The following is a 13330-nucleotide window of genomic DNA, read 5'->3' on the forward strand; positions in this document are numbered from 1 at the left end:
ACAGACATTCTACATAAACGATTATAATACATTTAAGCATAAGCTTCAGTTGAGCTTTAAGAAAAATAGCCGTTTCAAAACTACAAAACTGCTGCACAGAGAATTATGCAAGTTCCACAATACGTCAGTTTAAATCAAAATTCGTGTTTATTTCAAGAACATACTTTAGTACTACTTTCATACCCTTCTCTGGTAGACAATTGACAGAAACATCCTCTTGATGTCCACAGTTATGGTTGCCCCAGCCGATATGTACACACTCTGAAATATCTGTTTCATTTCCAATACATTGTACATCATCTAGCCAGATAGGACCAGTTCCTTGTCCATGACGTGCACAACAATAGCTCACAGATATTTGCCTAAGGATTAGAAGTTATATATTAAAAAAATTACTTATGACAGTTTCATAATCTTGATATCACCAATTTCACGTAATTAATTTCTACTTGAAAGTTTCAACAAAAAAATTTATTGCAGACCTAATTGGACAAAGATCTTATGCCTAGGTTGATGTTTCAACGCTCACAAAATATATTATTCCATGATGAATAAAAATAGATTATTTCGTTTTGTAAATGTTACCTCATTATAAATTTCAATACGACTTTTAATTTCAATTTATACAATGTAAAATTGATTAAAATTTTTTTAGATTAAATTTGCGTTTGAAAACATATCCCTGAACACTTGTTACATACCAGGGAAACCTAAAGATCGGCATATTACTTTGGAGAAACTGTTATTCGATCCACCAGCATTAAATAAATAATAGTCATCACAAATTGTCCCCCATGCTCCATTGTAATACACCTCCACTCTGCCCTCATAAGGACTGCTCCCCCCAACAAGACGAACCCTCGTGCCTGAAAAGCAATTTTAAAAAATAGAAAATAAACATTTCTTTGAAAATGAATACGATCTTACAAGTGTTTCATGAGCCACGACACTCTCATCATGTTGAGCCAGATTATGCGGTCGAAAAAAAGTTTAAGACACAGCTCTTGAATATGGATACTTTTTTATCTTGACCTTCGATTAAGAAACACTGATTTTTTTAAACGCCTTCTAAAGACAGAGTATTTGGGTGAGAAATAAAGTGCAAAGGAGATAACAAAATGCCCAGGGGCCACATCGCTCACCTGGGCAATTGGCTAGGAAAAAGCACATATTAGATCAGAACTGCAAGTTTACTGAGGAGGGGGGGGGGCTTGAAGTGGGACGCCCAGGGGGTCTGTCATGGTTTGAACAAACTAGAATCTACATTACTTGAGGATGATTCCCTATTAATATCACTAAGCATGGCCTTGAAGAACTTGAAAAGAAGATTTTAAAAGGTTTCCCTATACATTCCTTTGTAAAACTTTGATCGGCCATTCGGCCCCACCATCCCCCCGGGGGTCAAGATTTAAAAGAAACTTGAATCTACACTACCTGAGGATGATTCCACACGAGTTTCATCTTTTCTGGCCCAGTGGTTCTTGAGAAGACGATTTTTAAAGAATTTTTCCTATATATTCCTATGTAAAACTTTGATCGGCCATTTTGGCCCCACCCTACCCCCGAGGATCATCATTTAAACAAACTTGAATCTACACTATGTGAGGATGATTCCACATGAGTTTCACCTTTCCTGGCCCAGTGGTTCTTGAGAAGAAGATTTTTAAAGAATTTTTCCTATATCTTCCTATGTAAAACTTTGATCGGCCATTTTGGCCCCACCCTACCCCTGGAGGTCATGATTTGAACAAATTTGAATCTACACTACCTGAGGATGATTCCACATGAGTTTCATCTTTCCTGGCCCAGTGGTTCTTGAGAAGAAGATTTTTAAAGATTTTTCCTATATATTCCTATGTAAAACTTTGATCGGCCATTTTGGCCCCACCCTACCCCCGGGAGTCATGATTTATATAAACTTGCATCTACACTACCTGAGGATGATTCCACATAAGTTTCATCTTTCCTGGCCCAGTTGTTCTTGAGAAGAAAATTTTAAAGTTTTTCCTATACATTCCTATGTAAAACTTTGATCGGCCATTGTGGCCCCACCCAACCCCGTGGGTCATGATTTGAACAAACTTGAATCTACACTACATGTACCTGAGGATGATTCCACATGAGATTCGTCTTTCCTGGCCCAATGGTTCTTGAGAAGAAGATTTTTTTCAAAATGGCATTAATTTTTCTCTAATTCATAATTATCTCCCCTTGGAAAAGAGCGTGGCACTTCATTTGAACAAACTTGAATCCCCTTTACCCGAGGATACTTTGTAGCAAGATTGGTTGAAATTGGCCCAGTGGTTCTTGAGAAGAAGATGAAAATGTAAAAGTTTACAACAACGACAACGAAAGAAAACGGAGACAAATTTTGATCAGAAAAGCTTACTTGATCCTTTGGCTCAGGTGAGCTAAAAAGTGAATGTGGACAGACAGAGGGACAGACTGATTAGTAAATGGCATCAACAAAGTTTGGCAACATTACTCGACCTAAATATAACATTAAATAAGAAAAGATTCATTACTTGTCATTGGTGTGGTGGTCTCTCCTGTGATCTGTGTCGTTGGTAATTGTGTACATATTGACGATGTACCTAGACAATGACAAAATAAAATGAGAAATGAAAATTTAAATGTTTTCTATGATTTCGTCTAGAACAAGAAGTCTCTGAAGAGAAATTAGCTCTTCTAGTAGTGAAAAATAACACTTTGGCCTGAAAGTATTGCAACTGCCACAAATTAAGGGGACTAAGGATGTTTGGTCACATATGACTCAGTTTAATTACGTCATAATCTCTGATAAAATATGTAAAAAAACAAGATTGAAACAACAGTATTTGTATGATTTTTTGACTGTTTGTTTGAGTTCACCATCTTGTATAAAAATATCTAAAAACATACAAACTTTATTGCAAATATTATAGAATTACGGAATAGATTGATCCACTCTTCTGTTCCCCTACACTGCGCGTCCAACGAGTCGTTGACGTCGAAGTTGACGTCACAGTGGATCTCTTGGTACAGTAAGATTATACACGGTAAAACGCGGATAGTATTATCATAAAAACGGGTCATGATCAGTACATGGTGGGGTATTTTGTGAATTAGAGAGCACAAAAAATATTTTTACACCTCACTTTGTATTCCCTCGTCACCCCTCCCCTTTGTTTACTTCTTTGTATATAAAGCTTTCACAATGAAGATTCATAATATACATGAATGTCATATATCTTTTGCAGCTTTATGAAATGAATTTGTATTTAGCATTTACCAAAGAGAATTTGTATAAAGTATATAATATAAATTATATGGAAGAAAAATTATATAGTATATGTATGTATTGAATGTAAACAAATATATTGTACATAGTCTGTAAATGTGAAAGCAAAAATAAATTCTTTGAATTAAAAAAAAAAAAAATTTACAGGGTTGTCTAGGTATTTCGCAGAAGTGTGACGTCATAGTTGGGTTTTCCCGTACTCCAGAAATGTAAACATGACACGTTTATCTCAAGCTCATGCCTTGTTTAACCATGTCCTGTGCAATATTGAGCTCAGCTTCATCAATCGATATTTTTACAGTTAAAAAATAACACGACGAACTTGCACTTTAACGTTAATTTTCAAATATTGAATGATAGGATTTTTTACCAATTAATTTCTTTGTTGTTTAAGTTTTCTTAAAAAGAACGTTATTTTCCGTCTCCAGATGCGGTGTGACAAAGAATATTTCTTTTTCGAATTTTCCACCCTATTTATACTCTGAAATATTTTTAAAGACACATGTTAGCTGACATATTTTTTATCTATACTGAAAAAAATCCATTATGGACCGATTAATGGGCCCAGAAACATTGAGAATTACAAGAGGCCCAAGGGCCTTGAATCGCTCTCTCTGATAAATTGTACAATCTGTCACTTCTATTAGAAGCCTCCAACTCTATTAGTATCATAAGACCCAAAATGCATCAACTTACAAAGTTTGATAATATTTAGCCAGTTAAGACTGAAGATATTATAATATAATTATCAAATACCATAAGTAGGTCAAAGTGACCTACCTTTTAATTGGAAATATCTGAGGACTCAAGATATATTAATTGACAAAGACTGATGATTCTAATTAAATAATACCTGATATATTCAAAAGTAGGTCACCATGACCTACTTTTAAGCAACATTCTCTGAAAACCCAAGATGCATCATCTGACAAAGTTTGACAATTCTAAGCCAATTAGTTCCAGAGATAATTTAATATAGCCATCAAATGTCAAAAGTAGGTCACGGTGACCTACTTTTTGGACGACGTTATCCAAACATCCAAGATGCCTAAACTGAGAAAATTTGTTGATTCTAAGCCAATAAGTACCTGAGATATTCAAAAGTAGGTCACCGTGACCTACTTCTTGTTGGACATTCAATGAAACCGTAAGATGCCTCAACTGGCAAAGTTTGATGATTCCGAGCCAATAAGTACCAGATATAATCAAATATAGCCAAAAAATGTCAAAAGTAGGTCACAGTGACCTACTTTTTGGTCTACTTTCTCCGACAATCCAAGTTTTATTAACTGACAAAGTTTGATGATTCTAAGCTAATACGTACCTGAGATATTCAAAAGTAGGTCACTGTGACCTACTTTTTGGTCCACGTTCTCCGAAAACCCAAGGTGCCTAAACTGACAAAGTTTGATGATTCTAAGCTAAAACGTACCTGAGATATTCAAAAGTAGGTCACTGTGACCTACTTTTTGGTCGACATTCTCCGAAAACCCAAGATGCATCATCTGACAAAGTTTGATGATTTTAGGTCAATAAGTACCAGAGATACTTAATTATAGCCACAAAATGTCAAAAGTAGGTCACTATGACCTACTTTTTGGTCGTCACTCTCCGAAAATCCAAGATGCATCAACTCACAAAGTTTGATGATTCTAAGCCAATAAGTACCGGAGATACTTAAATAAAGCCATAAAATGTCAAAAGTAGGTCACCATGACCTACTTTTTTGGTCGTCACTCTCCGAAAACTAAATATGCATCCATTCACAAAGTTTGATGATTCTAAGCCAACAAATGCCTAAGATACTGAAATATAGCCACAAAATGTCGAAAGTAGGTCATCGTGACCTACATTTTGGTCCACATTTTTCAAAGACCCAAGATGCATCTACTGACCAAGTTTGATGATCATAGGTCTGAAGGTAATCAAAATATGCATTTTAAACAATTTGAAAACAAATGTCGGCAAAATTTAAAAAGAGGTCACAGTGACCTACTTTGTTATAAATATGTTCTAAGGTCCCTAGATGCATCAAAGTACAAGATTTGATGATTCTAAACCTCCCAGTGTCTGAAATAATGGGATTTAATGTTTTTAATAGGATAAGTCATAAAATTGAAAAAAAGAGGTCACAGTGACCTACTTTTAAGTTGACATTGTTCAATACTGAGATGTATCAACTGACAAAGTTTGATGATCATAGGCCTTAAAGTGTCCAAAATATGCCTTCAAATCAATTTGAAAACAAATCCCCGCAAAATTTAAAAAGTAGGTCACCGTGACCTACTTTTGAGTTACAAACATATGTGAAGTCGTAAGATGCATCAACTTACAAGATTTGATGATTCTAGTCCTTATAGTAAGAAAAATATACACGTTTTTATTAATTGTAAATTTAGGTCAACTTTGAAGTGACCTTGAGACCACGCCCTTTGCCCCAGGGTCATGCCTTGAACAATTTTTAATCTTCAACATATCCTGATCCTTGTATGTAAGTTTGGTGAAAATCTGCCTGGTGGTTCTGGAGAAGAAGCTTTGTTAGCAACCGGTACTTTTGGTTTTGTTTTCCTGATTATCTCCCCTTGTTTTAGGGTCCCAACCCTTATTTTAGTAAAAATGGTAGCCCTTGGGCCAAGGATACCCTGTGACAAATTTGGTACTGATTGGCCAAGGGGTTCTTGAGTTATGGCCCATATTCTAAAAAGTTAACGCACACCGCACACCGCACAAATGGCCATAGCATTAGCTCTTTGAGCCTTTGGCTCCAGAAGAGCTAAAAACTCCACTTAGACAATTTGGGTATAGTATTTGTCACTCAATATCTCAAAAATAAGTCCAGAAACCTATTGATATATATGCTTTAAGATATGTAGGACATACTATATTACAAAATATGAAAAAAAATTAAACGACAGGTATTTTTTCAGCTCAAGGTCCTTCTTCCCCTTAAATAATGATCTTAAGTCTATGTCTGAGTCGAGTTTAATTAGCAAAACAGAGACGGAGGAATAACATATAATAAAGTTTCACATATTTTTTTTATTTTTAGTAACGATGGCAACCCGTCAACAAAATAAGAAACACATAAAACATGTAAAAACAACGAAAAGAAATATATCTAATTTTTTTCTCCTTGTCAACTGTTATTCAGAAATCGGACTAAAACTGTAGAAGGAGTTGCTGTTTGGAAGAATTTCACCAAAATGCTTTTGTTTTGTTTTTTTAAGATGGCAAACTGATGAATATAATGAAAAAAAATGAAACATATAATCATTTATTTTTTGTTTGTTGTGCCAAATTATGTAGAAATCAGACCAAAACTGGTGTGGAGTTGCATTATTTGTAAAAAAAAAAAATTTTACAGAGAAGCGGACAGAGAGAGTTAATCAGACGGACGGACGACAGATTATTTACTACTGCATTAGATGTCATGGTCTCTGGTCGGGGATGAGCCAAAAATGACAAGATATAAAACAGCATCAATTATGAAAAAACAAAATTGGAAGTTAATAAATTATGTTCTGTTGTTAATGTCATATTATAAAGAAATTAGAACTTTTGCACAAAAGTAAGAAATATAAGTTAATATAACATGCAAGATAAAAGTAAATTGTAACAACCCCAACCCCCCCCCCCCCCCTTGACCTACTGCCAGGGTGTAAATTGAATTGAAGCGTAATGTTCAGGTGATTTCTTTTAATATCCTACCCTCCCCTGGAAAACAGTTGACAGCCATGTCTTCGTAATGTCCACAGTTATGACTGCCCCAACCAAGATGTGAACATTCCTCAACAGATGATTCGTATCCATTGCATCGAACGTTATCCAACCATATAGGACCTGTTCCTACTCCACAACGTGCACAACAAAAACTCACTGTAGTTTGCCTAAAACATCAATCGGGCTATAAAACTAAAACATTTATGTACATGTATTCACTGTAAACCCAACTTTCGTTTGTGACAACTTTATTTCGCGATTTACTGGGGTTAAACTAGTTCGCAACGATTCATTTTTGCGATCAAGCCTTTTTTGATCTATTGTAAATAGACACAGAAAATGTAAGGACTGGTTTGCAGACAAGAAATATTCGCAATGCCGAGGCTCTCAAGAACTTCGTGAAAATTCCTCGCGAATAAAAGTTGGTTTACAGTATATATTGCGCTAATTCAAGCAAACAAAATAAGTACATGTATAGAACGTTGTTATGACACTAAACCAGTAAATTATCTTTGTGTAATCTCTTTTGTTGTCGTACATTGAATATGTCAGGTTACATGTATTTATAATGGGGGATTGGGTGTTCCATATGTCCAGGGAGGGGTGACCTGGGGCCCCCTGAAGATCCTCATGGGGTCGCCAAACCCAGCGGGGACCCAGGAGCCAAGCCCCCAGTAGCTCCTGGGTTTTCATGTATTAAGTTAGTACTAAAACCAGGCACAAAAATATTGGTATACGTTAGATACGTACACTATGATATTTCACTTTTTAAAAGAAAATAAATTGAATAATTAAGTATGCGATTATTCATATCTGAGGAAATGCAAGGTTTTCATCAGATTTTGAAGAAAACTGATACTTGGTCATTGAAAAAAAAATACAATTTATTAATACACCACTAATGATAAAACCAAAAATTTTGCATTATTAATATTATTGAAATATTATATATACTTTTAAAATTTTAAAAGATGTGCCCCCTCCCATCCCCTTTAATCCGTCATAGTGTTGTCGATAAATCGATATCTTAATGACAAGTTGAGGCCACTATTAATAAATATGAATAAGACTGAAACAATTTTTTTCATATAAAGTGCCATAGATAGAAGGTAACGGTTTTCGTAATAGATAGCAAAAAGGTACAATTTTGATAAATTTAAAGAATCTTTATTTATATGTGCCATAGTGCATCTACTTTTTTATTCTTCATATATTGACATTTATTTTGGCTTTCTAATGGCAAATCAAAGGCAGTGCAATTTCATCTATTAAAAAAGCTAATGCTGATTCAGTACCTGTTCATAAAATGCAAAAATGGGAGGCACTTCCTCCTCATATTGAGGTGATACATATTATTTAAAAATAAGCCAAGATAAGGACAAATCTTCACTAACATATGCTTCAAGGGTGAAAATATTTGCTATTCAATAGAGGAATAAAAGTAAATTACTCATTGTAGTGATTTTTAGTTCTTACGAGGAATATCCCAAGATCGGCATATCACTTTAGAAAAAGAGTTATTCCAATTCCCTTGACCACTGTTTTCTAAACCATCATCACAAATTGTTCCCCATTCCCCGTTGTAGTAAACTTCAACTCTGCCCTCATAGGGAGTAGCTCCTCCAATAAGTCGAATTGTTTTGTCTAAAAAGCGAATTTCGTATAATACATAAAGAAAAATATGTTTATATAAACAAGAGCAATATTTTTTTTTATTTAGATAAGATCATTATCTTAATTCAGATCATGAAAACTATTTTAAAATTAAATATAATGCCCTGAAAAAATAACATACTGGAAATTTCGGTAATAGAAGTTGTATCACTATCCTTTGTTGTTATCATTATTGGTGTTGTTGTTATTGTTGTTGCAGGAGAAGGAGTTGTTGACTGCAATGTTGATTCCCTTGGGTTTGTTGTCAGTGTCGTAGAAAAATTTGTTGATGGATCTATAAATTCGTATTAGAGACTCTTTTTATAAGAAAGCATAATCGGTGTTCAAAAATTATAAATTTGAAAGAAAAAAATTTTTTCCAACCATGCTTTTTAAATCTTTTGTTTTCACACAGAGCCCTTTCTTTAGAAATATTAAATGCATTTAGTTTAAAATGACCTTAAAAATCAGCCCAACGAAAAAAGATATTTAAATATTCATTTAAACAATTGAAATAAAATTTTTTTTTGCCCTTTAGCCACGGCTTTAAAACTAAATGTGAATCCCATTTTATAAATAACTAAGCTTTTGAGAAGTGTTTTTGTTTTATGAAGTATTATATACCAAACTGATTCTTGGCAATTTCAAGATATCAGTCAGACACAATAGACCATATGGATAAAGAATCAAATCACAACTCAGGTGAACCAAAATCTAATTTTCATGTAAAGCCTTTACCTTAAATTTTAAAGGTTCATTCTCTATAAGGCCATTTTCCGGCCTACGATAAAATTACTTTAAAATGTGATTTTATATAACTATAATCATTTTAATTCATGATTTTGATGTTTGTTTTTCAACATCGATCATCTAAGTCACGTGATTTAGAGATAAAAAAAAATGGCTGTCAGTTAAAGAAAAAATGAGGGTACGTCTATTTAAATCAAGTTTCTATGCATGTTTCTGAATGTAAATAATCAAAAATTGTTTATTTATGTCGAAAATACATCAGACCTTAGTAATAAATTCGAAGATTTTTTTTTAAATTTAAGGTTCAAGATATTTTTATGAATAACAGAATGCCATGCATCACATTTTGGATATTTTGAACGTTAATCTTTACGAAATTCACACTGTATGGTGCTGAAAAAAGTTTGATTTGCAATTTATTGAAAAATATTGTATCATATGTAATTATATTTTAATTGTATATCATTTCTATAGATATGGTACTTATTTTACGCATAAAATAACTATGTTAAAAATGGGGTTTCTAAGTTTCTATTGAACTCTAAAAGCTATGTATCAAATGTTGAAAGCACTGAATGGATTTTGATTGCGATTAAATCAAACTGAAGTAGTAATTCAGAAAAAATTCAACTATTGCAAAAAAAAAATAAATAAATAAAGAATTTACAGCATGAGAATATCAATGCAAGTACATGTTGACTATCCATACACATGTAAATAGTCAATGCATTTAAATCAGAGCGGTTGCATTCAAATATACATCTCTAAGTAAAATGAGATGGCGTCGTAAAATGGCTTTGCTTTTATTTAATTACTCGTGTCGCACGATATATTTAATTAAAAATGGCATCTAAACTTTATGTATTTACATGTATAAAAGTTGAGAACCCCCCCTCCCCATCCCCCTTATCTAACGGCACAACATAAATGAAGCAGAATTTTAACAGTTCCTTCAACTATGCATATCAGATTCTGAAATTATTCGTATATACTAGTCTACGGAATTAAGAGTTCTACAACATCCCAGGTACAAATTGGACCCTAAGGGTTTGATGCTCCTTTCCCTCTCTTGAAACCTGTAGATTAAATTTAGTCTCTTTCCCAGTGCAGCATCAAAAACTTGTTTAACACGTATAGTGACAGTTCCTTACCTAAGTCTTTAGCATTTAAAGTAAATGTCATCGGTCTTTTGGATATTATCTTTTTTTTAAAAGAGAAAAGGTCCCGTCCCGCGTTGGGCGTTGGTTAGTAATGCAACTATACATAAACACTTGACCTTCAGTGGATGATTTATTTATCTGGTTGAAAAAATCCTAAAATGGGGTAAAACAACATCCAACTATCAATCACATATTACATTTAGGAATCCCTCTCCTCTTTACCAGATTATTTTCTAAGACAGGACTACTGTTCTCGTAACTTATATCGAATGCTATCAAAGAAGTGTGATGAATAGGTTGAGTCCTCTCGATATTAAGACCTAGTTAACAAAATATGAATCACATGATACTCGTACGGAAGTGTCCATATAAAAAATTATGAGTGTACCCATAGGAAAGAGTCTATAACACAAATAATAAATGCATGTTACCGCTTCAATAAAGATTGCTTTCATCATTTCTAGAATACATACAGTACTCATAAGGAAAAACAAAGAATATATGCAGTACTCATAACGAAATTCAAGGGAGTAGCATATATAGATATACTAAACTATCATTATAAATATAAAAGATAACTCATATTCACACCATATATTTTATAAAAAGTTTTTATTTCTTAATTTTTATCAGACATTTCAAAGAAACGTCTCCACTTGAAATTTCATGACATCTAGTCCTTACAGTCCTTTGAATTTTAGACTTTTAATGAAAAAGTTCACATTTTTTTTTAGTAAATATGCATGGCTGATATAAATCTTAGTAAATCAACAGAAAATTGTACTCTAACCAAAAGTTCATTAAAAGAAATAATCTACATAAGCTGATATCCTTCATTGTGAGTAGTTAGCTTTTTCTGCAAATATCGTAAAAATGATGTGAAAAGTTTTTATTTAGATGTCATAACAACCTTTAACCAAATTCATAATTTGGTAGTCACTTTTTTTATATTTATAAGAAATTTACATGCAAATTTTGGTGTTGGTTAAAGGTGGTTATGACGTGCGTAGGAGTTATCTAATTAATCTAATTACCCTATGCTAATACAGACCGATAGTACCTTACTTTGTGACACTATGTCATTAAAAATACTATGTATCTTTAACCAACCAATATTTATCATTAAATTGGAACATAAGCCTAGTGATTCATGCAATTTTTAAGGGAAAAAATACTATCTGAAAATTTGAAGTCATTATAGGCCGCAAAACGGCCTTATAGAGAATGATCCTTTGAGTTTTTGAGTTATAATGTTTGCGTTTAAGTATCTTTATTCCATATAAGACTAAATGAACTATTCATATGTTAATTGCAAATATTCAAACCTTCTTTAGGTGAACATCTAATAGACACATCTTCTAAATGTTGACAATTATGGACCTTCCATCCTCTGTGTTTGCATTGTCCGATATCTGTCTCACTTCCCAAGCAATCCACATCGTCCAAAAGTATGGGACCTGTTCCTTCTCCAAACCGAGCACAACACATACTAACTGCATTTTTTCTAAATGAAAACACATAGAATTTAATACATTCAATAATACTGGATTAAAAGAACAAATTTTAATTAAAAAGTTCATCTTTCCCTAGATCGATCATTCTTTCTCTCTTTAGTATAGCTCTTGATCCATTTACTCACGATGAAAATCCCAGTGACTGACAGACCATGGCAGTATCTTTCTCATCCCAGTAGTCATCACAGACAGTTCCCCATTCTCCATTGTAATAAATCTCAAGTCTTCCTTCATATTGACTTTGCCCGCCAACAAGTCTTATAGGCTTATCTAATGTAAATATAAAACAAAGAAACATTGTACAGAAATATCACATAAAAACAAGACAAAATCAGATGAACAATTCCATACCATTTGATGAGCATACAACCGCTGCATCTTCATGGTTGTCACAGTTATGATTTCCCCATCCTATGTGTTGGCAGTGGAAAATATCTTGTTCAGTCCCCAGGCATTCGACGTTATCCAGCCATATCTGAGGCCCTCCTTTGCCATATACTTCACAACACAGTCCTTTTGCATTATTTCTACAAAATATTTTAATACCAGTATTTATGAATAATGTGAATTCACTTTAAAAGCTAATATAGATAAACAATTTTAAAATTCTTTTTCAATTTTAGATAGAATTTAAAATGATCACAAATATTTTTATCTCTTGAAATAATACGGGAAAACCTAAAAATTAAGAAGCATTTTAATTTTTAATATCTCTCTGATATGATTATATCATATCATTGACATTTATCTTTTTGTAACATTGTGTAACCTTGAGTATCCCAGCATTCCACAAACAACCGCCGCGTCTTTGTCATCCCAGTGATCGTCACACACGGTTCCCCAGACTCCATCATTGAAGATCTCCACGCGCCCTTCATATGGAGTACTCCCATCCATTAGTCTCACCAAATTCCCTTCAAAAGCAAAAAAAAAACTTTAAAGCCTTCAGGAAGATAAATTTCCATATAAATAGTTTCAGTTTTAAAGAAACCAAGAGTCTCTCTGTTGTAACACTCAATACCATCGTTGTCAATACAAATTTCTACTAAATGTAGTTCTTTCAGGTATCATTTTTTTTACTTTAAGTACATAAACTGTAGAATTTTACGTTCTGTTGAATGTGCTTACTTTCCGTGCAGTTTTCCCCATAAAATCCCGGATAACATTGACATTTGTAGGTATCTATTCCGTCTAAACAGGATGCATTGTTCTTACAAGGACCATTTTCACATTCGTCGATATCTGAAAGTAAG

The 13330-nt window shown here is 33.4% G+C and overlaps 1 protein-coding gene across 1 annotated transcript; it reads right to left on the reverse strand.

The window, feature by feature from the left end:
• Positions 1-183: 183 nt before the first annotated feature.
• On the reverse strand, positions 184-13323 carry LOC134257790 (neurotrypsin-like; the record flags this gene model as incomplete). Its single annotated transcript, XM_062740382.1, has 10 exons — positions 184-270; positions 730-866; positions 2526-2594; positions 8477-8644; positions 8796-8948; positions 11889-12067; positions 12203-12347; positions 12429-12604; positions 12847-12991; positions 13206-13323. Coding segments are annotated over 10 exons (1377 nt in total), but the record flags the coding sequence as incomplete, so codon positions are not given.
• Positions 13324-13330: the final 7 nt, after the last annotated feature.

Source organism: Saccostrea cucullata, unplaced genomic scaffold, assembly GCF_032062105.1.
Source record: "Saccostrea cucullata isolate Sc308-1 unplaced genomic scaffold, CSIRO_AGI_Scuc_v1 ctg16185, whole genome shotgun sequence".
Lineage (NCBI taxonomy): Eukaryota > Metazoa > Mollusca > Bivalvia > Ostreida > Ostreidae > Saccostrea > Saccostrea cuccullata.